The 25,643-nt window shown below is 44.3% G+C and overlaps 5 protein-coding genes and 2 non-coding genes across 9 annotated transcripts; 6 read left to right on the plus strand and 1 right to left on the minus strand.

The window, feature by feature from the left end:
- The first annotated feature begins 6,379 nt into the window (after window positions 1-6,379).
- Window positions 6,380-6,450, plus strand: TRNAG-GCC (transfer RNA glycine (anticodon GCC)). Its single transcript has one exon. It is a non-coding gene; the product is annotated as a tRNA-Gly (tRNA).
- Window positions 6,451-6,805: 355 nt separating this feature from the next.
- TRNAM-CAU (transfer RNA methionine (anticodon CAU)) lies at window positions 6,806-6,877 on the plus strand. Its single transcript has one exon. It is a non-coding gene; the product is annotated as a tRNA-Met (tRNA).
- A 655-nt stretch (window positions 6,878-7,532) lies between these two features.
- Window positions 7,533-12,181, minus strand: LOC140626156 (histone H2B type 1-C/E/F/G/I). 3 transcript variants are annotated; one of them, XM_072813774.1, is made up of 3 exons: window positions 11,381-12,181; window positions 11,091-11,238; window positions 7,533-8,974 (listed from the first exon to the last, which is right to left on the minus strand). In XM_072813774.1, exon 1 carries the CDS (start codon window positions 12,074-12,076, stop codon window positions 11,696-11,698), a length of 381 nt encoding a protein of 126 aa, XP_072669875.1. In that variant the 5' UTR covers window positions 12,077-12,181; the 3' UTR covers window positions 7,533-8,974; window positions 11,091-11,238; window positions 11,381-11,695. The 3 variants fall into 3 exon arrangements, with proteins under 3 accessions (XP_072669875.1, XP_072669874.1, XP_072669876.1); XM_072813773.1 differs by having other exon boundaries at window positions 11,091-11,246; XM_072813775.1 differs by lacking the exon at window positions 11,091-11,238.
- Window positions 12,182-12,360: 179 nt separating this feature from the next.
- On the plus strand, window positions 12,361-13,670 carry LOC140626154 (histone H2A type 1). Its single transcript, XM_072813769.1, has one exon. It carries the CDS (start codon window positions 12,380-12,382, stop codon window positions 12,770-12,772), a length of 393 nt encoding a protein of 130 aa, XP_072669870.1. The 5' UTR covers window positions 12,361-12,379; the 3' UTR covers window positions 12,773-13,670.
- Window positions 13,671-14,403: 733 nt separating this feature from the next.
- On the plus strand, window positions 14,404-16,146 carry LOC140626150 (histone H3.1). Its single transcript, XM_072813765.1, has one exon. It carries the CDS (start codon window positions 14,428-14,430, stop codon window positions 14,836-14,838), a length of 411 nt encoding a protein of 136 aa, XP_072669866.1. The 5' UTR covers window positions 14,404-14,427; the 3' UTR covers window positions 14,839-16,146.
- Window positions 16,147-22,229: 6,083 nt separating this feature from the next.
- On the plus strand, window positions 22,230-23,004 carry LOC140626159 (histone H4). The gene has a single exon (XM_072813778.1). The coding sequence runs from the start codon at window positions 22,230-22,232 to the stop codon at window positions 22,539-22,541; it is 312 nt and encodes a 103-aa protein (XP_072669879.1). The 3' UTR covers window positions 22,542-23,004.
- A 436-nt stretch (window positions 23,005-23,440) lies between these two features.
- On the plus strand, window positions 23,441-24,605 carry LOC140626151 (histone H3.1). Its single transcript, XM_072813766.1, has one exon. The coding sequence runs from the start codon at window positions 23,457-23,459 to the stop codon at window positions 23,865-23,867; it is 411 nt and encodes a 136-aa protein (XP_072669867.1). The 5' UTR covers window positions 23,441-23,456; the 3' UTR covers window positions 23,868-24,605.
- Window positions 24,606-25,643: the final 1,038 nt, after the last annotated feature.

Raw genomic sequence — 25,643 nt, forward strand, 5'->3', positions numbered from 1 at the left:
CATATTTCCTTCCCTCAATTCATGCTCCCAGAAGCTAAACCCCTTTGTCCTTTGTCAGGTCATTTCTCCACAATTTTTCACTCTTTGGTAAAATAGAATATCAGCTTCCAAGTCTAACGGCTTCCTTGGATTTTTTATTTCTTTCCCGTGGAGTACCCATACACATAAAGTTGAAAATAAAATCAGTATGCTTTTTCTCCCATTAATGTCTTTCATCAGTTTAGTTGACACGTCCCAGCAACTGAATTTAAGAGAGTAGAGGAAAAGTTTCCTCCCCTACAGGAAGGATGGGTCACTGTAGGATTTGTTTTTTATGATGGGTAAGACAATTTGAATAGAGGAGGGACAATAATACCAACAGGGCAGAAGGAGAGCATTAGCAGCATTTGTAATAATCGAGGTAAGAGATGCTAGTTGCATGGACCAGGTTGTAATGATAGAGGAGGTGGTGAGCAGTGGTGAAATTCTGGGTATTGTTAAATGATAAAAATTCAGCGGAATAAATATGAAGATCTAATTAGCTTCATCAGATAAGTCGTGAATTGGGCAGCATCCCATCTAGCAGGTAGAGCTCCACTGAGCTAAATTAAAGAAAGGTTTTTCAAAAGTAAAAATGAAGTATTAGGACTTCATCAAGATAAAAAAAACTTATGCACAGCAAAGGAAACAATCAACAAAACTAACAGATAACCTGTGGAGTGGGAGAAGATATTTGCAAAGGACATATCTGATAAAGGGTTAGCATCCAAAATGTATAAAGAACTTACAAAACTGAACCCCCCCAAAACAAATAAGTTTTTAAGTTTTTGTTCTTAACCCAGTTAAGAAATGGGTAGAAGACATGAATTGACACTTTTCCTAAGAAGACAGCCCAATGGCTAACAGACACATGAAAAGATCCTCAACATCACTGATTATTGGGGAAATGCAAATCAAAACTGCAATGAGATAGCAATTCACAGCAGTCAGAATGGCTAAAATTAACCACACAAGAAACAACAGGTATCGATGAGGATGCAGAGAAAGGGGAACCCTCTTGCACTGTTGGTAGGTATGTAAACTGGTGCAGCCACTCTGGAAAACAGTATGAAGGTTCTCAAAAACTTAAAAATAGAGCTACTCTATGACCCAGCAATTGCACTACCAGGTACCCAAAGGATAGAAAAATACTGATTCAAAGGGATACATGCACCCCGATGTCTATAGCAGCATTATCAGCAATAGCCAAACTACAGAGAACACCCAAATGTCATTGACACCCAAATGTCATTGACTGATGAATGGAAAAAGAAGATGTGGTTTATATGCACAATGGAATATTACTCAGCCATCAAAAAGAAAGAAATCTTGCCATTTGCAATGGCGTGGATGGAATTAGAGTGTATTATGCTCAGCGAAATAAGTCAGAGAAAGACAAAGACCATATGATTTCACTAATATGTGGAATTTAAGTAAGAAAACAGATGAACAGGGATGCCTGGGTGGGTCAGAGTTTGAGCATCTGTTCTCGGCTCAAGGTGTGATCCTGGGGTCCTGGGATCGAGTTCCACATTGGGCTTCCCGCGGGGAGCCTGCTTCTCCCTCTGCCTGTGTCTCTGCCTCTCTCTCTCTCTGTGTCTCTCATGAATAAATAAATAAAATCTTAAAAAAAAAAAAAAGAAAACAGATGAACATATGGGAAGGGGGAGATGAAGAGAGGGAAACATGTCATAAGAGACTCTTAGCAATAGATAACAAACTGAGGGGTGATGGAGGGAGGTGGGTGTGGGATGGTCTAAGTGGGTGATGGGCATTAAGGAGGCAACTGTTGTGATGAGCACTGGATGTTGTATGTAAGTGATGAATCACTAAATTCTAGTGATTCTCCAGAATTCTCCAGAAACCAATATCACACTGTATGTTAACTAAACTTTAAATTAAAAGAAAACTAAAGAAAGGTTTATAAAGGTGGAGAGAGGCCATTAAAGGAATTTATTAGCAAGTAATGCATTGTTTAGGCAAGGGCGCCCTCCTAAGGGGAGTGGAAGGGAATCTATCAGTAAATTCCCTGGTATTGACCAGGTAATCCCATGTTAACTGGTCAAAGGTTATGTTCCTGGAGAGTAAAATTGCAATTAGATTAGGTATTACGTCTTGGTTTCCAGACTTGGGCCTTTAACCTCAGTGATGGCATTTGGGGCCTGTGGAGGTTGCTTTTTAAACAGTCAAATTGGCTTTATTAAGTGATTCATGGATTGGGCAGCATCCTGCCGGCCAAGTCGATGGGAGTTCTGGGGAGGTGTACAAAATGGGAGGCTTCTACAGGAACGAGGGTGGGCTAGGTAAGTTATTAAGCAAAAGAAAATATTGTTTCAGGCAAGTTCCTTAAGGGGAAAAGCAGAGAGTTCTATCCTGAAAATTACTTTATTTTGCTTTGGGGTCAGGAATGGAGCAGTCCCAGGCCCCAGAATACCTCACTGGTGCTGACCAGAAAGTTCCTGATTGATTGGGTGAGAATGCATTTCTGGGGGAGGTCAAAACTGCAGTTGGGTTCGGTATTAAGTCCAGGTTTGGTGACTTGGCCTAAAGGCCACCATTTGGGGCCCGTGGTTTTCTTTTTAATAATGTATTTTGAAATAAGAGCTGGCACTGTCTACTGATAGATTAGACATGCCTGTAAGAGAGAGGAGTCAGAACTAATTCTGGTTTCCAGATATTCTTTCCTCGAGTCTGTGGGAATGATGTGAAGGAGAGCAGAACATGCCACTCCAAAATTCACCACTTTGACACATTTTTTTTTTCGAAATTAAAGATACTTGAGAAACAACCAGTGCAAGGATAGTCTGACCCTGCTTGTCTCCCTGAAAACAGGACTTAAGTCTCCCATGTGCAAGGTACCCTCCCTGTACCAGAAAGTAGAATATAAAATTATCACTAGAAATAGGGAATTTAGGGCTGTTAAAAAGAAAACCGCAGTTGAGGGATAGTAGAATAATCCATACCAAATCAACTGATTTTTGTGTTTTTTTTTTTTTTTTTGAGAAAAAGCAGACCCAGAAACTAAAAACAGAGCAGAAGTCAGCGTTTTGTAAAGGCAATTTACATTTAGAAGAGAAATCTCCTTTTGCATGGGTGACTCCCTCTTTATACTGGGAAGAGAGTGATAACTCCAAATTACTAGCAATTCTATCAAGGAAGAAGGCACCAGACTTAAATCTGTGTAACAACTTCACTGTGCCTTGCCTGGTAACTTCCTACAACTGCCTCTTTCCCACTCTCACCCAACATCTTTAGCTGAAGATGGTATTTAAATGGGTGGCTTGGGCCATTCTGGGGGGCTTTTCTAAGTACGGGTCTCTCCTATGTATTCAGCAGGTGTACTTGTCATTAAACTTGCCCGTTTTTTCTTGTTCATCTCTTTTGTATGGGGAGAGGGGTGTCTTCAGCCAAGAGCAATGAAGAATAGGAGAAAAGTTGTTTTCCTCCCCTGCAGAGTCTTTATCAATAGGGATAGAGAGAAAAATCAAATTGAGAATAACAAAGTATGTTTGCTATGTTTGTCTTGTCAGTTCTTCACAGATTTATTGTTTCTTTGTCTGAAAGGTACAAAGCTGTCTGCTTTGCTCAGTTCTTTGAGTCTCATGTTTTTATGGGGCTCCTGTACTAGGAGGTTAAACTTGTTTTTCTCGTGTGAATCTGTCAATTGGATTATTAGGCCAGCCAAAGAACTGATGAAGGAGGAAGGGACATGTATCCACATCTACGGCTGCAGTCCTGGCTCCTGCCTAGTAGGAGAAAAAATTGCTATCTCTCAGTTTTTCAGTAGAAGTTCTTGCTTTCAAGGAGACTAGGTCAACATGGGTATGTGCCCATTTAGACCTAAGACCATATAGCCGGGGGCGGGGCGGGGGGGGGGGGAGGAACTGTACTTGAGTAGCTGACTCCTGGCTTTCTGAAACAATCCCAGCAAGCAGGGCATGGCAGGGCCCATGTGTGATTCTTTTAAGTCTGGCACCACCTGAGCATTTGCTACAAATGTCAATTCTTGTGCCCACCAGCAATCTACTGAATTGGCATCTCTAGAGTGAGTGGCCCAGCCATCTGTGTCTAATAAGCCCTCCGGGTGATTCCCACGCATGCTGAAGTTTGAGAGCCACTGGCTTAAACTAATTGGGAGATCCTGAGATTGGACCTATTGTCAGTTCGAAGAGGCAAAAGTAGAGTGATGAGGAGTCAGCCAATACTGTGCCCTGCAAGGGTGTACTACAATACCATGCTGGAGAATGCAAATACATCCATCTACTCAACTGATAAATACTGAGCATCTAGTTGTTGCCTCTATGATTTCAGAAGTTAGAGATGTAGCAGTAAGTAAGCTAAACATGCCAAATCTCTGTTTGGAGCATCTCATCTGGTAAGTGTCAGAAGATTGAAAAAAAAAAAAAAAAGAAGAATGGTGTGTCACAAGGAACGCAATGTGTGAGAAAAAACACAAAGCCAGAAAGAGGGGTAGAACGTGTGTGTTTTTCTAGGGTGTTGCTGTGTTATGTAGAGTATTCTGGAAAGGCCTCAGTGATAAAGATGATGTATAGTTTCCCCTGAAAGACACGCCTAAGGAGGGCAGAGACTGAGGAGAGGAGAGACTGGATAACTATTTGAGGGGAGAGCTCGGTGGTCATAAGGAAGAGACGCTAAACATGCATTTTGGGCTTGTGCTTGGAGGCTTCTGAGGAATTCCATAATTCTTCATGGTTGGAACACAGTGAAGAAGCTGGAGTAGGAACAGATGAGGGGTGCATGTGTGTGCATGTGTGTGTGTGTGTGTGTGTGTGTGTGTGTGTATAACAGACACATAGGGCCTTACGCATGATTTAAGGAATTCAGGTTTATCTATACCTAGTTACACATTCTCTCTTCATCTCCTTGCCCCCAACCTAAGCTGAAAGCTGGTTGGGGGCAGGGAGAGGCTGTGGTTCCTGAGAGGGGAGCTGTCTGAATGAATGAATGTATGGTCCAGTATGGTCCTTAAGAAGGAACCCCTTCCACGTAAAAGAGGGAGCGCCCCCTGGGGCTCATCCTAAGCCCAATATGGGAAATCAATTGCAAATACATGTGGGCACGTGCAGGCTTCTAGGGAGGATGTGGGGGTCTTTCAGCACATTCTCACAGATCTGTGAGCCCACATGTGAAGGACCCCATTCCCACCCTAAGGAAAGATGGCCAGAAGCAGGAGACTTTGGGCTTTGAACAAGGGTGAGATTTTAAAGGTGTGTGTAACTTGGGAGTCTGGCCCTGTGTTTGCACTCAAAGTTGGCAAAATCTCCCTGGAAAAAAAAAAAAAAAAAAAAAAAAAAAGACAGAAGGGCAGCTCCGGTGGTTCAGCGGTTTAGCGCCGCCTTCAGCCCACGGTGTGATCCTGGAGACCTGGGGTCCAGTCCCGAGTCCCACGTCGGGCTCCCTGCATGGAGCCTGCTTCTCCCTCTGCCTGTGTCTCTGCCTCCCCCCGTTTTCTGTATCTCTCATTAATAAACAAGTTAAAAAAATCTTTAAAAAGAAAAAGGTTGTAGAAAAATCTGTGCTTCAAAGGGAAATTTTGGAATACCCTTCTGCATCATCCGGTTCTGATCCAAGGACTCTGCAAACTGTAGAACCAAACGATAGAAAATAATTCGTGTCTATAGACATGCAAATTAATTGCGTCTCCTGATTGGACATCTCCTTCCTCCCCAGCCCGCTGCCCCCAGCGGAAAAGCCAGTTTTACCCCTATTTACACATTCACGTCAATAATCGTGATCAATATCACATCAATATTCCTTTGATTTCTCCTTTGACCTGGTAGTAGCATCTCCTCCGTTCTTTCATTGAGGAGCCGAAAAGCGGTTCATTTTTTTTTTATTTTTTTTTAATTTTTTTTAATTTTTTTTAATTTTTTAATTTTTTTATTTTTAGCGGTTCATTTTTATAGTCGTACGAGAGTTGTGATTGTACCTGTTTTGTTGTTTTTATGCTTTTGAAAATTACCCTCCATTAAGAGGTCTGTGTGTGCTCGCTTTGACTGGAAGGAGTTTCTAGTGTCACCTGCATAACCATAGCAACTGAAGCGTCCCTAATCCCCAGCCTTGCTGTTCTAGGGGCGGCCAGCAGAGGGCGGTACCGGGCCCCTCCCTGCGCGGTCCCCAAGGGTCAGACCGCGCTGGAGTCACCGCGTGCCCAGGGGTCGCCGCCGAGCGCCCGAGGGTTCCCACCGCATCTCCCCCGGCCCGCCTGCCTACGTCGCGGAATTTGCAACGCAGGTGAGCTTTTCCTGAAAGGAGGGGAAGAAGGGGCAGGTGTGTTAGGATCCGTGAGCAACAGCAGGTGACAGCACTTCCAGCAGTGGCGCTGCCCGCCTGCCAGGAGGCATTGGTGGTTCAGTGGTAGAATTCTCGCCTGCCACGCGGGAGGCCCGGGTTCGATTCCCGGCCAATGCACAGGCCTTTCAAGTTTTCTTTTCTTGCAGTCCTTTCAAATTATTTCGGAATTGCTCCCGTGGAGTAGTAGGATACCTCCCTCGTCCAGTGTCTGAGCTTTCATATCCATTGTGGGACTTTAAGACGAGACGCGGAGGAGCTTCCACTTAAGTCAGTGGGTCAGGCTGGCGACTGCTCTTTCCCGACAGGAACATCGAATTTTCTGCTTTCAGAGTATGTGCCCTGGATTCATTCTCTCGTTGGGAATATGGGTAAAACCAAACTATAGACTTTGCGGGGGAAAAAAAATTAGGATAAAGGTGGCAACTAGAGGAAATAAAATAAAGGGACTGCTTAAAACGGCGTCTGTCAGTGGAGCAGAGTGGCGCAGCGGGAGCGTGCTGGGCCCATAACCCAGAGGTCGATGGATCGAAACCATCCTCTGCTAAGCTGGCTGTAGTTTTGTTTTGATTTTCAACGCTCCTCCCTCCCCCCCCCCATTGGATGCATTTAGAACAAATCCTGTCTCTGCGTTTCTAACTAAGGTTCTGCAACTTTTGGACGAAATTCATGTACCAACCAGGAATTTCTAACTAAGTAATGTCAGGTTCCCCATGTGGAGAGCAGAGGATTCATTTTAACCCATCAGTGGAAAGGTCACCATCTCTACCTACTACCGTATTGTGAACCAGACGTAAGTTTCGAGTTCAAAAATCACCGTATAGGGCTAGTCTCAGCTTTAGAGATTCAGTTAAGGGCAGTTTGGAGTATTTAAAATAGCAACTTCCCCAGCAATCTCCCCCACCTCCCCATCCCGGCTCTGTTTTCCTTCTTAGCACTTAGCCCTACCTGCTGTATGGTATATTTTATAGTATATATTTTCTCTCCCCTGAAATGTAAATTCACAAGAACAGAGTTTTTGGTTTTTTTGTCTGTTTTGCCACTGTGGTTGTTGTAGTATCTAGAATACTACCTGGCACATCTTAAGTACTGGTGATTTTGTAAGTATGTTAAAAGTTGCAATTTCTAATACAGCAAACACCAGTATTTGAGTTTTCTCCACCTTATTTTACCTTTTAAAAAATTATGGAAGAATACAAAAATAACCACACACGATTATTTAATATTATGGCATATTCACTAGAAATCTCTATATTTAAAATAAAAAAAAGCCCACAAAAACTGAACCACTCTTTTTACCCATAGTCCCAAACCTAGTATCTTTCTCAGGGCAAGTCTGCAAGAATTTGCTGTGCTTCTCTCCCATTCTTGTTGTTGAATGAATGATTTTTATTTTTGAAGAGTGGCAGTAGCAGCTGGATAGTAGATCTCGAGTCTCCTGATTCCTCAAAGTATTCATCTTCAATTGTAGTCCTCACTTGGCAGCTTTGAATTAAAGTCCTATATCAATGCTGACTATTGAGATTTCCAAAGCACAGGATTTCACAGAGGCCTGGAAGTTCCTTGCATGAAGCTATATTCCTCTTGCAGAGCTCAAATCTGATGAGCTTTGGAGGAGGACAAGGAGACGGAGGCCAGCTCATTCTTCCCCACCTTCCTTTCCACACTCGTCACCTGGAATCATCTGCACTTTATTGATATCTACCACTTACATTCTATCTCTATCAAGCTATAAAATAGCCTAATGATTTAAGCGCAAGCAAAGATGCACTGCTCTGCAGATGAGGTAATGTGGAAGCGACCACATGGCACCAATGACTGGCGCCCTGGTATGCTTTCCTTCACTTCCAAGTAGCTAGTAATTTATTCTGACAACTCATACCTCTCTTAGTAATAATCCCCCTTTTCCTTCTCCATGTCAACATTTCATTCTCAGGCCTGCTTCTATCGGTGGGTACCAACTAGTGGAATGCCAGCACCAAGGCTTGAAAACCCAGACCTTTTTTAGTGCAGGTGAGGGAAATCCCCTTTGCAGCTGCAGAGGAATAGATCCTATAGGGCTTCATAAAATGGACCTGGCCACGGATATTTCTGGTGAAGAATTTTCAAAGACATCGACTTCAGATTGCTATGACCTCTGAAAGTCACATTTAAATTCTAGGTCTGCACATGATTGCCTTTCTCTTTTTTATTTATTTTTTAATTTTCCTTTTTTAATTTAAATTTTTAGTCAATAACATACGGTGCAGTATTGGTTTCTGGTGTCTTTCTCTAAAAATAGTCATAAGATGCTAACTAACTGGAATCTTCTTTTTTCCTTCAAGACTTTTACATTATGATATTTCTTTGTTCAATCTGAAGACAATATGGTTCTTAACTCTTCTATATGCATGAAGGTAAAGTAAAACAAAATAAAATCAGTGATTCACTACATAGTTGATTTAAACAGCATGTGAGTCTGTATCTCATTTAAATAGACAGTAGAAAACAAGGAGCTAAAAAGAGAAAGAAAGAAGCTGGGTCCAGGGAACAAAGTGGGCCATTTGCAGAAGGGAGTCCTGCTGAGAGAAGGGGTGGAGCTGTTTAAGATTCTTGTGGCCTCTACGGTCTCCTTCCTTTCACAAGACAGGAGAGATGGAGAGCACTAAAAGAAAACAGAGAAAATGTTGAGACTGATGGAAGAAAAGTAGGTAGAGGAGAATGTATCCCAGTAAGATAAATGTCCCATAATTAGAGGTGAATGGGTTTATTTACCCAGGTAGCTATTAAATCCATAGTAAATACCTCCAAATACCCCTTTCCACTTTTATTTCACTGCTAGTAGTAGCTTGAAGAAATGGTAATTTTTCTTTTAGCTTACTTCTTTTTCCATTTACTTAAATAGGACAAAATAGCTGGGGGTGCCTGCTGTGTGCAAGACCTGGTGCTCTGCCCCAAGCAGATGAACAGATTCTTTTCAGTGGAAGATTTAGGAAGCTGGGGAGATCTGGGCATGTGCTCTGGGCTTTGGTGGCAGAAGTACACGGGACAGCTTGTCAGGGACATAGAAATCTTCATTAATGCCCAGAGATCTCCAATTGCGAACTTAAGGGTTTGATGAAGAATGCAGATATTTCTTTTAGTCTGTCTGCACCACGTCATACATTTTTTATTAGCTGCTGCCTATATTGAAAATTTAGAACATTCCATACTAAAGTGCATATCTTCTCAAAAAATTTAAAGAGTTGCTGTCCAGGGTTTGCAGCAGGGCAATGATGAGGTGAAACCCCTCACATGGCCTCATTTGCTTCAGGTATCTGACATTCCAACTGGTCCCTTTCATGGGCAGATGCTAGCTGGCAGTTTTTTCAACATCCTCGTGCAACGGTTGTTCTTACAGCAGCATTAAGAGAACAGAAATATGCTATTAAAACAAGGAAAATGAAATTTGGTGCCAAAAGCCTATGTTGCTTCAATTAAAAATTGCAAAGAGCACCTTTTTTTGTGGACAAGGCCTGGTTTCTAGCATCCAGCCAGTTTCGCTCTTATGGGGTGGGCCCTTGTGAATATTTGACTTTAAATCTCTGGTTAGGTGGACAGCACGACTGTCTTTAGCTGAAGCTTGAGCTAAAGGGAAGTATTTTATGAAAGATAATTTGGAATAGAAGGCTGAGAGTAAAATGACCTTATGTGCTGTTATGGATTGAATTGTGTTCGCTCAAAATTCATAGTTGAGCCCTAACCCCAGTGTGACATGGCCTTTAAGAGGTAATTAAAGTTAGATGAAATCATAAGGAGGATCCTAATCCAATAGCACTAATGTTCTTAGAAGAGACTCCAGAGGTGTGCAAACACCGAAATGGGCCACATGAGGACACAGGTGCAAGCCAAGAAGGGGAGCCAACCCTGCTCACACCTGGATCTTGGACTTGTAGCCCCCAGAACCACGAGGAAATGAGTATTTATTTATTTATTTATTTATGATTGTATTTATTTATTCATGAGAGACACAGAGAGAGGCAGAGAGAGGCAGAGACCACACAGGCAGAGGGAGAAGCAGGCTCCATGCAGGGAGCCCGACGTGGGACTCGATCCTGGGTTTCCGGGATCATGCCCTGGACTGAAGGCGGCGCTAAACCGCTAAATTACCCGGGCTGTCCGTGTAGGTTATTTAAACCAGCCAAGTAAATGGTATTTTGTTGTGGCAACACCAGAAAGCTAATGCAAGCATTTTGATTGGATGTTTGGATTTGGTTAGGCAGTAAAAGTGTCAAAGGAGGGCTAAGACAAACATTTGGAAACAAAGACTACCTGCAAAGAGAAGCAAGAGTAAAACTTGGGGGAAGCACGCATATTTAAAAGGACAGAGGGAACTGCAAAATGACCAAGGTTACCAAGTTTATACTGACCTGTTCATGATGGAAAAAGTACAGTTTAGTTACATGTAATCATATTCGTAAATGCTGAGGTGTCTTCAAAGGGCAGCTCAGCAAAATCAGGGGTATGAGTTCCATCAGGTGTTTTGGTTTACAGGAAACATTAAAACATTTATTACTTTCAGGACCAGAAATTGAGAGTGCATAACCCTCTTTATACCCAATTTCTTAAAAATTGTAGGGAGTATTTTGATTTTTCTTTGGCAGCTTTGACCAGATGGCAATAATCACCATGACTTTTGCTCTCCTCTTGGGCTTTCCCGCTGTCGTGTGCACGAGTGACTGTTGGAGAAACTCAGTTAAATCCAGTGGTTAAAGAGAGACAGAACTAGTGACTGTACCTACCTACAGCTCACGGCTGTCCCCAGGACTTTGAACTTCTGAGGAGAGCCATTTAGGCAGGTTCATTGGAACCTGGAGACAATCTTCGACCGCTGCCTCCGCCTCTTGCCGCACGATGGCAGAAGAGGACAACGAATCCTAACGCACCACTCTGGGTTTCTCAAGGATGGAAGAGGAAAGAAAAAAAATCAACCCCGGAAAAAGCAAAGACAAGAGGGGAGGAGTAGGATGCCGAGGACTTCAGGAACACGATTAAGTTAGGGAACGGCCCTCCATGGAGCAGGGTTGCTTACCGGAGGGATCTGCCGCCAATCCTCCAGGCTCAGTATCCGGGGATTCCTTGATGAAGCGTAATCAAAGGCGAAATTTCTATTGCGGCAGAGCACAAAACTGAAACCCTCTTCCCAAAGAGCGTCAAAGAACCCGTACTAAATTTGCATTGATAGTGAGCCTAAATAAACGCTTACCCAATGTTTTACCAGCGATCTCCTCTCTCTCAACCTAGCCCCAAACAGTTACACTGCAGGCGAAATGCACCAGCTGCTTTCTCTGCGAGTGTAGATGGCTCTGAAAAGAGCCTTTGGGTTGGATGGTGCCTCGGAGCGCGCTCACTTGGAGCTGGTGTACTTGGTGACGGCCTTGGTGCCCTCGGACACGGCGTGCTTGGCCAGCTCCCCGGGCAGCAGCAGGCGCACGGCCGTCTGGATCTCCCTGGACGTGATGGTCGAGCGCTTGTTGTAATGCGCCAGGCGCGACGCCTCGCCCGCGATGCGCTCGAAGATGTCGTTGACGAACGAGTTCATGATGCCCATGGCCTTGGACGAGATGCCCGTGTCGGGGTGCACCTGCTTCAGCACCTTGTACACGTACACCGAGTAGCTCTCCTTGCGGCTGCGCTTGCGCTTCTTGCCGTCCTTCTTCTGCGCCTTGGTCACCGCCTTCTTGGAGCCCTTCTTCGGGGCCGGCGCGGACTTGGCGGGCTCGGGCATGGTGACCCGCAGGAAAGCAAAGTGAACCAGGGCAACGCACCTCTTCAATTATAATGACTTTATATGCAAAGGAGACGGGGAGGGTCGCTGGTGATTGGAGATTACCTTGGGTGACATCACGTCACAGTTTGACCCAATCAAGATGGTCACTCTACGGAGTTGCGTTTCCATTGGTCTAAATTGAAATGAAATGTTAGCCAATTGCATAGCGTCCTTTTCGCGCCCAGGAGGAGCTATAAAATGCGCTTTTCTGACCTTACTTGCACTGTAGCCACACTTGACAAACGCTATTGGTAGTTGGAGATGTCAGGTCGCGGGAAGCAGGGCGGCAAGGCTCGCGCCAAGGCCAAGACGCGCTCGTCGCGGGCCGGGCTCCAGTTCCCGGTGGGCCGCGTCCACCGCCTGCTCCGCAAGGGCAACTACGCGGAGCGGGTCGGGGCGGGCGCGCCGGTGTACCTGGCGGCCGTGCTGGAGTACCTGACGGCCGAGATCCTGGAGCTGGCGGGCAACGCGGCCCGCGACAACAAGAAGACGCGCATCATCCCGCGCCACCTGCAGCTGGCCATCCGCAACGACGAGGAGCTCAACAAGCTGCTGGGCAAAGTCACCATCGCGCAGGGCGGCGTCTTGCCCAACATCCAGGCCGTGCTGCTGCCCAAGAAGACCGAGAGCCACCACAAGGCCAAGGGGAAGTAGATCTCTGGATTGATTTGCCCTGCAGAACTTCTAGTCAAACCAAAGGCTCTTTTAAGAGCCACCTAAGGCTTTCTGTAAAGAGCTGAACACTTGAGAGATTCCTAAGAATCAAACAGCGCTTTTCGTCAATCTCCCAACTTGGATTAGGGGAGAGCAATTTGATGAAACTTCTATTGTAAGGGCTAAAGTTTCCAAAATCCTTTCTTGAGGGTCATTAAACTTCGTGTATGGAGTATTCCAAAAACCTGTCTTGGTTTGTCAGAACTAGGTAAACGGATTATATGCAGGAGCTTGTGAACTCTTCGATACTGGTGTGCTTTTTCAGCTTCACAAAGAAGTTCTGGTGATGGAGTTCTTTTGAGGGCAAACAGCAGTTTCAAAACCTTGTTTTCTAGTTCTAGTTCTAATTGAAGACCTGAACGTACAGAGATTAACCCAAAACCTCCATTCCAAGCCAAAGCTATTTTTAGAGACTTTAGTGATTTCTGAGACCTAATCTGGCCTGTTTTCACATTGCTAAATTGAAATTTTAATCATCCTTAAAGATTTGAGATGTCAACAGGTACCTGATGAACCAATGATCATTCTTCCTTTAAAAGTGTCTTTCTTGGTCTTTTTATTGTGACTTAAAGGTTTTGATGATACATGAATGGATTTAGATTCTCTAATTGCCTGCCGTGGTGACTTCTAGTTCAGAGGCATCAGATACGTCATGCCATGCAAGGAACCTACAGTTTTGGCAGTTGCTAATGAGAAGTATTGGAGTGCCTTAGTTTAGCCCTATATAGATTCCTGGTGGTACGCAATTAGATTCTTCAAGACAAAGGGATTACAAGTAATTCTGTTAAATTACAGATATATAATGCTTTGTACCTATGGCAGAGCCAGTCCCTCCGTTCCCAAATTAATAAAAAAAAAAAAAGACAGTAGGTTTCTATTAGCATTCTGAATTTCCAGGAGAGCAGAAAATTAAAGTCTACTACAATAGGATTGGTTTACATCACCTGAAAAAAAAATAAGTTCATGTAAGTATGTTTCTCTGAAGTTACTAGCCTTTGATTGTTCACATACAAATTAGATTTTTCTTACGGAAAAATAAAAACAAATCTTTAAGTGTTCAAAGGATAACAAATTGGGGGAAGAGGGTATAGAGTTGAGCTGTCCTGTGTGGTAGCCACTAGCCAATTGTGGCTAGTAATCACTGTGCGTGGGACTAGTTTGATTCAAGAAGCGCAAAACACGTTAAAATACGCGCTGGATTCCGCAGAGTTCGTATAAAATAAAAAGGAATGTAAAATATCTAACAACTGTTGACCACATGTCAAAATGAGTGTTTTGGCTGTATTGGGTTAAAGCATTACTTAAAATAATTTCTCCTCGTTTTACTTTGTTCTAATGTGGATCCTAAAAAATTTATTCTTAGGTAGCTCGAATTGATTTCTACTGGAAATCTCCTAATATAAAGCAGACAGGAAAAATATATTGAGGTCACGGGCGAGTGTTATCAGGGCATTTGAGGCACCCTAAAAATTTCGAGCCCTTAACCAATCCGGTTACTGGTTTTATAGCCGGTTCCCTTTTGTCCAATCAGCGTCTGACTCTCACTATAAATACCATGACTGGCTCCCTCCTAACCTGCACGGAGTATCCAAGCCATGGCTCGCACGAAGCAGACGGCGCGCAAGTCGACGGGCGGCAAGGCCCCGCGCAAGCAGCTGGCCACCAAGGCGGCCCGCAAGAGCGCGCCGGCCACCGGCGGCGTCAAGAAGCCGCACCGCTACCGGCCCGGCACGGTGGCCCTGCGCGAGATCCGGCGCTACCAGAAGTCCACGGAGCTGCTGATCCGCAAGCTGCCGTTCCAGCGCCTGGTGCGCGAGATCGCGCAGGACTTCAAGACCGACCTGCGCTTCCAGAGCTCGGCCGTCATGGCGCTGCAGGAGGCGTGCGAGGCCTACCTGGTGGGGCTCTTCGAGGACACCAACCTCTGCGCCATCCACGCCAAGCGCGTCACCATCATGCCCAAGGACATCCAGCTGGCGCGCCGCATCCGCGGGGAGAGGGCGTAAACGGTCTTTCCAAAGCTTGTCCCTCCCAAAGGCTCTTTTCAGAGCCACTTTCATTTTCACCGAGAGCGGCTGTTGTACTCCTGGGCTGGGTGTTCCTTGAAGTGCGAACCTAGTGAAAGGTCCTGCGAGCGCCACCGGAGCGCTGTAACCTGGTCTTCAGCACAACCGCATCCTGTTTCCTGTATGTAGAACTTGTCATTTGGGAAGGCCACGCCTTGTCTCTATACGTTAACTATTATGGAAGCAGTTGCCGAATAGCTAGTTTTTAACGGCTACAGTCTGCAGACTCTCCCCCCCCCTCCCCCGGCCCCGGCCTTGATCCCTTGGGTAGTCCATACGTAAAGTGTTTCGCAGCAAAGGGACTTAACCACCTTCTCACCAAATAAGAGGAGATTCAGCATAAACACTGGTACCTTCCGCCCCCACATCTGATACAGTCAGGCTGGGAGCAGAGTTGTCCTTCCCTTCTGGCATATACCCACAGCATGGCAGAAGGGCACGTTGCAGGTTCTATTCTAGTTCTACTTGTTCCATAGAGAAAATGCTTTGAGTTGTCCAGGTTCCCAAGAGGTGTGGAGTGCCTCTAAGCTGAACTCCGGCAGTGCTGGTATCCTGTCTAGGATCTAGCAGGTGTGCAGGCCTCACATTTTCTTATTGACACTCAATTTCTTTTATACAACTCCAAAAATTTGCCTGCAGTCATAGCTCTCTTTACCAATAAAATGAGCTAGTGTTAAGACCATTTCTTATGAGAATTGACTTTCTCATTGTTTAGCATTAACATCTGGTAACTATAGGATAAGGCTCTGAAATGTTCATTTTCCTTCACACCCATTCTAAACTACAATACTGTAAAATCGGTGAATTGGCCCTCACTCTGGGTCTTATTTGCCAGCTTCCAGGAGCCTGGTAATATAGAGTATGCATGAGGAGCAAACTGCAGGCAGCATGATTTCAATACCTGGTTGCTCAAGACTGGACTCCCAACAACCTGACAATAGTGACTTCCCTGGAGTACAACCACAGAGACCATTTGGGTGGTAATAACCCTTCTCTACTCGAGCTTTCCTGTAAACATTGTCCCTTAGAGGACAACATATTTCTATGAAATACTCAGAAGTGTTCCCTTCAAATCACGTGTGAACCTAAGTCTAAAAGTCATAAATTTTGCCCCACTGGGACACCTGGGTGGCTCAGTGGTTGTGTCTGCCTTTGGCTCAGGGTGTGGTCCCGGGGTCTGGAAGGAGTCCCACATCGTGCTCCTGCAAAGAGCCTGCTTTTCCCTCTGCCTGTGCCTCTGCCTCTCTGTCTCTCATGAATAAATAAAATCTTTAAAAAAATAATAAATTTTTGCCCCACTTTCTCTCCCCATATAATATACATGTCCTAAGGCCAAGATTTTTCTCGTTGTGTTTACTCTTGTATCCCTAAAACAGTAAAGTTTGACTTAACAGCAGGTGCTCATTAAATTCTAGTTGAGTGAATGTGTTGCTGATTAACTGTCTTTTAGACACAAGACAGTTCCCTGTCAGCCATAGGTAGTCACTGAGTGCTTACCACTATGTGCATTATACCTTTCATCCTAGATGTACATCATCACCACTATTTTCATGCCCATGGTGAGCAGATAAAATACAACAACAATTATATAAAGCTTTACAGTTTCCAAAATATCTTTACTTACCTTTTGTATGTGAAATTGACAACAGCGGGGTTTAAACAGGGCCTATCACCGCTCCCTCACTAGCTCTAGAAAAGCTTATCTTCTCCCAAAGTATCCAATAATAGGGGACAAAGTTGGTCAATTTGTTTAGGATTCTTTCAATAAACCCTAAGATGGAAGATCTGGATAAGCATCCAATGGCTGCAGGAAAATAAAGGGGAATTACTGTGGGGGTGGGTGTTGAGGGGGAGCTAGGGGCAGAAAAACCTGTTTTCCTTTAAGTGAAAAGACCAGGGCAGAAGCTAGGTTGTTATGTTTCCCGGCTCCTCAGAAAGGGCATCTACTGGAATTGGGAGTCTGTACATCAGTGAAGATATATCCTATTTGAAGGCTAAGTTTGGACAGAGAAAAGGTGGTTTTAGGACATGTTCAAAAATTCTTTGATATTCTTACTTTCAAAAAATGGAGCCAATTCTTCTCCTCTGGAGTTGGGGCTGGACTTAGGTACGGGCTTCTAAGGAACAGGACAAAGCAAATGGCATAAAGTCAAAGTGATAGAGAGCTGTTTTGGAGGCTAGGTCACAGAGGGTGGTGTTTCCTCCTTGTTTTCTCTCCCTCTCTCTCTCAGGCCACTTGCTCTGGTGGCTTCTGGCTGACTTGTTGGGAGGATACTCAGGCACCCCTGTGGAGAGACCCACATGATCCCAAACCAACAGTCCTTTTCCAACAGTCTGTGAAGAACTACCAGTACCTATGGGAGTGAACCATGTCCAGCCCCAGCCAATCCTCAGGTGACCATGGTCCCTGCAGTCACCTTGACTCTTGATAGACCGTGAACCAGATCACCCACCTAAGCCATTCTCTGTTTTCCAAACTTCCGAAGCTGTGTGAAATAACAAATTTGTTGTTTTAAGCTGCTAAGTTGCTTTTTGGGGGGAGGGGGCAGTAATTCATTATACAACAATGAATAACAGCAATAGAAGGAAAAAAAAGAGGAATAGTAAAGAGTCACCCAATGGACTCCATTAGTCTAGATGGGATGACCACATCCCACAGCTCTTTCCCTCACCATTAGGGCGTCTGAACTCACAGGAACTTCCTTTGGCCTTGTCCCATTAGCGGCAAGGTTTTCTTCTGTTGCTATCCAGACAGGCTGGAGACCAGCTTTGTGGTGCTGATTTAGAGAGGCTGATATCTTTGGTTGCTCAGGTAGGGCTGCTTTGAAGGGGTGCACCTGGTATGCACCTCTAGCTAAAGACTCCACTCAGTTACCCGACCGCCCCCACTTCCCCTTGAGGTACCATTTCTAATGGTCAGTTATACTAGTCACCAGTTGAGATTTGGGAAATGATCCAATTTGATCAGTCACACATTAGCAAGTCATGTCATTTCTGCTAATGGCCAGTCTTATTTCCTGGAAGATTTCTCTTAGTTTCTGCCTCACCAGGTAAAGTTTTCTATACCTGTCTTTCAATTCTGGACAGTACTTGGAGCACAGGAATGATTTTTGTTTAGGAGGCAGGGAAGATATTGAAAAAATTAGATGAGAACAGATGCTTCTACAACTGCTCACTCCCCAGTTGCTCCAAAGGATAGAAGCCCTGAGAGGATATCAAATAGAAGAGCAAGAAAAGTTCCCAAGAATTCATCAGAAATGGAGCTTAGGGGGTGAGTACACTCTGCAGTGGGACATGCTGTCAAAAGATTCCCACAGACATGGTTCTCATTGTGAAAGAGGTCTTAAATATAAAAAATGAATTTTTAAATATCTCTTTGCCAATAATAAGGTTTCTTATCTGGACAAGATTAGAAATGGTGTACTTCCATAGATGGAAACTGGTAGAACGTGCGTTTAAAATTTTTCTCCTGAAAACAGCATTTATAGGAATGATAGTTCTGTGTAAGAAAATATGCCTTTAGTGTATTAATTTATTGCCTATCCTGAAAGAAAGAAAAATCTGGTTTTCAGTGGAGATAATTGAATGGCTGGCAATTATATGAAGAATTTTTAAACTTCACTTGGTAATCAGATAAATGCAAATTAAAATAATGAAATACTGGGTAACACCTCTCAGATTGGTAAAAATCAGAAAGCTGGATATAATCATGTGTTGCTCTGGAAGTGGAGAAACATATTTTCATGTGGCGGTTTGTTTACTCTGGTTTTACACAAGACATTTTGAAGAACTGTTTAATTTACTTAGTAAAATTGAGTGTGCCCAGGTCTATGTCCCAAGGAAATTCTCCTACAAACCCATAAGAGGACATATCAAGAATATTCATCAAGGTGCTATTTGTGAAAGAAAAAGGTAGAGACAAATTAAGGGCATGAATAAGTAAAATGTAGTGGATGAATTCTAAGAAATACTTTCTTCTAAGATCAATCAAGAGACAAGTAAATGGCAAAAACAAGAGCTGAACCAAAGGTTCAACCTTGCTATTATCATTCAGTTCATACTTGGACACTTGTGCCAGGATCTCCAACAGATTTTCCAGCTTTACTTACAAATAGCTCGGAATAACCACCAAAACCAAAGGCACCAAATCTGAGTACTTTTTAAGCATGATTTACAGAACACTAGTGTCTTGGTCTGTTTGGGTTGCTATAACAGAATGCCACAGACTGGGTGGCTTATAAACAACATATATTCTCATCGTTCTGGAGGCTTCAAGTCCATGATCAAGGCTTTGTCAAATTTAGTGTCTGGTGAGAAGTCACTTCCTGGTTCATAGATGGCCATCTCACTGTGTTCTCACACAATGGATCACTGGGGTCTCTTTCAGGAGAGCCCCACACTTATGACCCATTCAGGAGGGCCCCCACACTTATGACCTAAGCACCTCTCAGTATTCCCACTTCCCATTACCATCACATTAGAGGTCAGGTCCAACATACGAATTTTGCATGAACACAAACATTCAGTCTATAGCAACCAGTTCACTTTCAAAAAGTAGAAGCTTAGGAACTGTGTCTTAGCCTCTACCCCTTGTTTTAAAGCCAGGAGGGCTAGGGGATCCCTACATAAGAAGCCCTCACCCTTCACCTCACCTCGATTCTTATGTTCTCAATAACAACCCTGGAGATATTATAAGGTGAGATGAATGAAAGTTTCTGGCAAAATTGTTTGGTGCATTTACATGCATGAAAACCAGCTAAATGAAGGCAAGTTTAGAAAACAATGTAAAGATCATCACTGATTACATGAGAGTAAGAAATTACAGAAACAAGGTAGGGTATTAGGTAAAACAAGAAATGCCAGGCATGAAATCTCTTGTATACTGGAGAATACATTCGAGTTGGGAGTTTCAGAAGAAAGCACAGGTTTCCTGTGATAAAAGAGTTTTGAAAATTACTTTTCAAGCCATGAGCAGACAAGACTATGGCTTGGTGACCCTAGAAAAGAGGGTGGGGGAAGAGGAAGAGGCAAGGGAGGACATTGGATCCTGCATCTTGTAGACTTCTTCAGTTGGTCTTAATGGCACATGGAGACATGAGAAGCTGAAGGGAGCTGTATGGATGAGAGCAGGGATGATAGTTCCTCATAGTTGGGGCAAGGAAAGAGGGAAACTCTATACTACCACATCTTGTATTTAAGATTCTGAGTTGGTAAAAGGCTAATATATGTGGAAGGGTAAGATAGTATAGAGTGGAAGAAAAGATTTGAGAGTATAAGTTCACAGAGTGGAAAAAAATCCAAAAAGCTAGTGGTGTTTTGGATTACTGTATAGGTGACTGTGTTTGTATGTGAATGTGAATGCATTTTGGGGACAGGAGAGATGGGAATCAGAAGGGATACTAATTATTAGAAGGTAAACTAATTTTGAATGAAGAACAATAAAAAAGTAAAAAAATATGTTAAACAACCTACTGGCCAACTCCAAAGCCTTAACCAAAACAAACAACACAAAATCAGGGTTCCACGAAATGAATATGTGGCAAATTAAATTGAAAATATAACGATATTGAAAAGGATAGAGGCCTACATTTGTAATTAAGACCATTAAATTTTGTCAGCCACAGAGGTGTGGATCAGTAAGCAACTTTCAGAACCAGAACACTGGAAAGGCAAGTACACCTCACTTATTCACCTGATTAAAGGGGAAGGGAATTTCACGAAATTTAAAACAGTCAACGTTTTTCTTGGAAAATATCTCATAATGTGAGAGGGAAAAAAACCTCTCTGTATTTATCCCAATTATTCACCAAGAAATTATTGGACAGCTCAAGTCAATCAGCCTAATTGTATGCTGAGAAAGACCAATAACAACAAAAAGAATTTTAATAGTTTTATTAATTAATTTAATGTAAATGAAAGGAAAAATCTAAACCCTTTTTAAGCTAAAAAAAAAAAAAAATCTACAGGCAGTGCTTGTTCCCTCCATGCAACTGGGAGAAGAGAATGAAGAAAGTATCTATTTAACAGAGAAGTACCCCTTTGAGAAACAGATGTGAATGTAAATATTTTCAGGGCAGAGCACTGGCAAATGCAATGAAATCAAATTACAGATCTTTCAGAGCATGCTATCTTCACCGGATGAAGTTGCAAGGGAAAGATTGCAATTGTCCTACCAGCAGATAGAGATTTTGTCTTCAAGTTTAGCGTTTAGATTCCATTTTCAAACAGCAATAGAAAAAAGAAAAAATGATGAGCAGGATGAGCTCAGTGAAAAATGGATTAACTCATAGAACATGGACACCTAATTTTTCAATTTACGGTAATTACGGAGTTTACAATATACTTGGTAGCCGATGCCTATAATAAAATTAGGTATTTGTTCAAGGACTAAATAATCACACACCTTTGAAATAGACCGTATAAACCTAGCAGTAGTTGGAAGACAAGCCAGCACCAGAGGGAGGTCATTCCAAACAGCTAGAGTCATGGAAACCAACCAACACTCTGGTCTTCCCAAGTTGTCTGTTTTCTTTTTTTCCTGGAGTAAAGTCGTTCCTAGTTTCTTCATTCTGTGTTTTATTTGTAAATTAAAGGCAGAGTTTCTGGGTGCGATCCCCCAGTTGAACAAAGGACTGAGGGTGCGGGGAGGAAGGAGCTCTGAAAGGCCTGATGGGCCTCTGCTCGGCTATCCAAGGAAACCCATAGGGGTGGGGTAAAAGGTGACCTTCCTTCTCAAACAGCTTTAGAAACCTGGGGTTTCTAACCCTGATGAGATTGGTCAGAGCTTCCCAAAATATGTGGCAGGGGGATAGGGGAAAGGGAAAGAAGGCAGAATGAGTGAAAAATAGAGAAGCTACCTGAAGACAGGTAAGGTTCGCCCCCACTCAGAGGCAGGAAGTGCAGCGAGTCCCGGGCTCACTGGGGTCCTGCAAAAAGCACGCTGCATCCATCCCTAAACGCCCCAGTGACTGCAGCCGCAGTTCTGGAGAGGGGCCACCCCATTCCAGCAGCTACATGTCACGACAATGCTAAGCGAAAACAAACAAACAAACAAAAAACCCACACAGCAAAGCTTGGCGCAGACATCCTACAACCCTACAGCAGCGGGTAGGCGCAAAGAACTGCAGAACTTTCCATCAGGCATCCAGTTTAAAAGGATGAGTTTAAGCACAGCCTTTCGCATTGGTCCTGAAAACATGGGCAGGCCTCTGGCTCGGAACCTCCCTGAGCGGATGGAGCTGGCCTTCCGTGTTCCCAAACAGGTCCGTCACACTGCTATATAAGCTGTTACTGCGAAGGGTTGGAAGGTCTTGCATTCCTCGTTTGCTGCTATGTCTGGTCGCGGCAAGGGCGGGAAGGGGCTGGGCAAGGGCGGCGCCAAGCGCCACCGCAAGGTGCTGCGCGACAACATCCAGGGCATCACCAAGCCCGCCATCCGGCGGCTGGCCCGGCGCGGCGGCGTCAAGCGCATCTCGGGCCTCATCTACGAGGAGACCCGCGGGGTGCTCAAGGTGTTCCTGGAGAACGTGATCCGGGACGCCGTCACCTACACGGAGCACGCCAAGCGCAAGACGGTCACGGCCATGGACGTGGTCTACGCGCTCAAGCGCCAGGGCCGCACCCTCTACGGCTTCGGCGGCTGAGCCTCACCCAGGCCGATAACCAAACAAAAGGTCCTTCTCAGGGCCACCCACGAAGTCTGCTAAAGAGCTGTAGACCTAAAAGTTTCTTTCCAGAGTGCCTACACTCAAACCAGATAAACCGTAATACTCGCAAATTAGGTCCACGTGAATGCTGATCGGACCTAACAATAGCATCTCTGCACCTCCCATCTCCCAGCAGTTCCAGAAACTACGAAAACCTCTGGTCACTAGGAGTCTATACTGCTAGAGACCATTGCGCTAATTGCCAAGCCTATTTACTATGTTTTGACTAAGCTACAGTTTGCTCGCCCAGGTTTTAAAAAGCTGAGGGACGCCTGGGGGTCTCCATGGTTGAGCTGCCTTAGGCTCGGCGTGATCCGAGGTCCTGGAATCCAGTTCGGCTTTGGGCTCTCCGTGGGGAGCCTGCTTCTCCCTTTACCTATGTCTCTACCTCTATCTCATGAATAAAATAAAACCTTAAAAGTACAGAAATTAAAAGCTGAGTGATTCTTAGGTTCGTCTGACCATTCTGACAACATAGTGACTAAAATTTCAAAGCCCAGCAATGCCTCCACTTAGTCTCCTTTAGTTTTCTGTATCAAGAATGCAATCCTAACGCCTTTTATTTAAAATAGTGGAAAGAAGGCACTTTCGGATTCTCAAGACTACAGTTGAAAGAATTTTGATGAATCCTAGACACTTTAAATAAAAGCATTTCCTTTGTCCATTATCCTAGAGACCTTATGCGGGAGGGCGGGAAAATGCTTCCTGTCCTTAGGAGATTGAACCAAGAACCAATTCTGTGCGTGGGGTGGGGCCGGAGGCTGCCGTCCAATCAGGTCACGAGGGTTGCTATATATACTGGGACGCAGGGTTCTCGGTCCCGCAGTGTTCAGTAGTGATCTCCGCTTGGTCATGGCTCGCACGAAGCAGACGGCGCGCAAGTCGACGGGCGGCAAGGCCCCGCGCAAGCAGCTGGCCACCAAGGCGGCCCGCAAGAGCGCGCCGGCCACCGGCGGCGTCAAGAAGCCGCACCGCTACCGGCCCGGCACGGTGGCCCTGCGCGAGATCCGGCGCTACCAGAAGTCCACGGAGCTGCTGATCCGCAAGCTGCCGTTCCAGCGCCTGGTGCGCGAGATCGCGCAGGACTTCAAGACCGACCTGCGCTTCCAGAGCTCGGCCGTCATGGCGCTGCAGGAGGCGTGCGAGGCCTACCTGGTGGGGCTCTTCGAGGACACCAACCTCTGCGCCATCCACGCCAAGCGCGTCACCATCATGCCCAAGGACATCCAGCTGGCGCGCCGCATCCGCGGGGAAAGAGCTTAAGTTTCTTAGTGTTCTCCAAATAACGCCACCCCCCAAAGGCTCTTTTCAGAGCCCCTACATGGTCCCCCAAAAGTGCTGTTGAACAGAAGATTACGTCATGGCCCCGTGAGAAAACTCGGGAAGTTTTCGAAAGGTATTGTGGACTCCGTGCCCTGCCAGCACCGCATACAGGAGCACTGGAGATCCATCATCTAAGCCTATTTTGCACAGGCAGACCCTCGAATTGGGCGCTGCGGGAAGCAGTTGGTGGATAAGAATTTGTAAAGTGACCCAATAGTATATAAATTAAGTCTGGGCAAAGGAAGTGGAAGTTTTACGTCGAAATTTAAGAAAACTTGTTCGGTTTCTGTGGATCGTTACGTAAATGGCAAGTACAGTTGACTTTTGCCAAATGATCCCAATGCTCCTACTAAAGAAAATTTCATCTTCCTGGCTTTCCTGTGATGTGAAGGCCTAAAACGATAATTGATTGCCATACGTGTTTGATTTTCCAGTATTTCAGTGTTCAGAGGATGCTCTTGGGCTTTTGCATATGTGACTATTGTGGAAAATGGACTAACAATCACCTAGATGTTAACCCTGTAGGCTGTCTATAAAATAAGCTCACAGTAGCCCTAAAAATGTTTAAAATTTGCCTGTCTAAAGATGTACTACTCAGTCTGAAATTGGGTTCTCGAAAAAAAATTTTTTTTTCAAGTAGAGGTTCAAACGGAATTAAATCATTTTTTAAAGCTGTTACAGGTTTCCACACTTAAAATCCGGAGTTTCCTAACAATTTGGCTGTATTACTTTCGTCCAGTTATTTTAAGATTTTAAAGTCTTGTGCTTTTCACACGAGTATCATTGACTCATTTTGCTTCTTTTGACTTCAAATCCTACCTAAATCCAGGAGGTAGGAATTTTTCTCTGGAGGTTTTTTTTTTTTTTTTTTTAATCAGATCAGTTCAGCCATCTGGGCCTTAAATTTCCCCTATATTCATGTTTGTCCTTTCAGAAAGGTTCATATCTCATCTGCTGGCACCTAAAGCGTTTTGGAATGCCTGGGGATTGAGGAACTGACCCAAGGGGCCAGAACCTCTCCTTTTAAAAGGTGGGTTTTCTTTTTCTTTCTTTTCTTTTTTTTTTTCTTTTTTTTTTTGATTTTATTAATTCTTTCATGAGAGACACGGAGAGGCAGAGGAGCAGGCTCCATGCAGGGAGCCTGAGGTGAAATCGATCCCCGGATTCCAGAATCAACGCCCTGGGCTGAAGGCAGGTACTCAACCCCTCGAGCCACCCAGGCATCCCCCATATTACAGATCCGTTAGTGATTCTTTAGTTGTAGGGACTATTTGATGCTGCCTCTTAAAAGCTTCAAAAATTGTTTTCTCCCCATTCCTTTTAGGATTTTCCCATCATAATAGAGCTGAGGAGGTGTTCTAGGTTCAAACCTCAGAGCTGGGAATTACTAGCCTTTGGCTAGTTACTCATCCTTTCCCTGGGTATCAGCTTGTATCACTGTGAAATATGGCAAATGAATTAAAACCGTTGAGCATTCTTAGATTAGTTTCTGGCATGTAGTGAATGCTCACTGAGTGTTAGCCTTTACTACACCTCTATCCAGTCACTTAAGCATGGAGGTCCCCACCACCACCATGTCCACTGTGATCTGAAAGGTTTGTGGTTGAAATAGTGGTACATGCTTGGTTAAAACATTTGTCTTGTTAAGATCTTTTCTTTGATTCTTCGTTTGCATTGTTCTGAAAGAGGCAGGCTTGTTAGCAATATGCCATAATC

The sequence above is a fragment of the Canis lupus genome, chromosome 37, assembly GCF_048164855.1.
Source record: "Canis lupus baileyi chromosome 37, mCanLup2.hap1, whole genome shotgun sequence".
NCBI classification, from domain to species: Eukaryota; Metazoa; Chordata; class Mammalia; order Carnivora; family Canidae; genus Canis; species Canis lupus.

Excerpts from the sequence above, each read along its gene's own strand:
- LOC140626151 (XM_072813766.1), top strand. The coding sequence starts at position 23,457 with ATGGCTCGCACGAAGCAGACGGCGCGCAAGTCGACGGGCGGCAAGGCC.
- LOC140626156 (XM_072813775.1), bottom strand. The coding sequence starts at position 12,076 with ATGCCCGAGCCCGCCAAGTCCGCGCCGGCCCCGAAGAAGGGCTCCAAG.
- LOC140626150 (XM_072813765.1), top strand. The coding sequence starts at position 14,428 with ATGGCTCGCACGAAGCAGACGGCGCGCAAGTCGACGGGCGGCAAGGCC.
- LOC140626154 (XM_072813769.1), top strand. The coding sequence starts at position 12,380 with ATGTCAGGTCGCGGGAAGCAGGGCGGCAAGGCTCGCGCCAAGGCCAAG.
- LOC140626159 (XM_072813778.1), top strand. The coding sequence starts at position 22,230 with ATGTCTGGTCGCGGCAAGGGCGGGAAGGGGCTGGGCAAGGGCGGCGCC.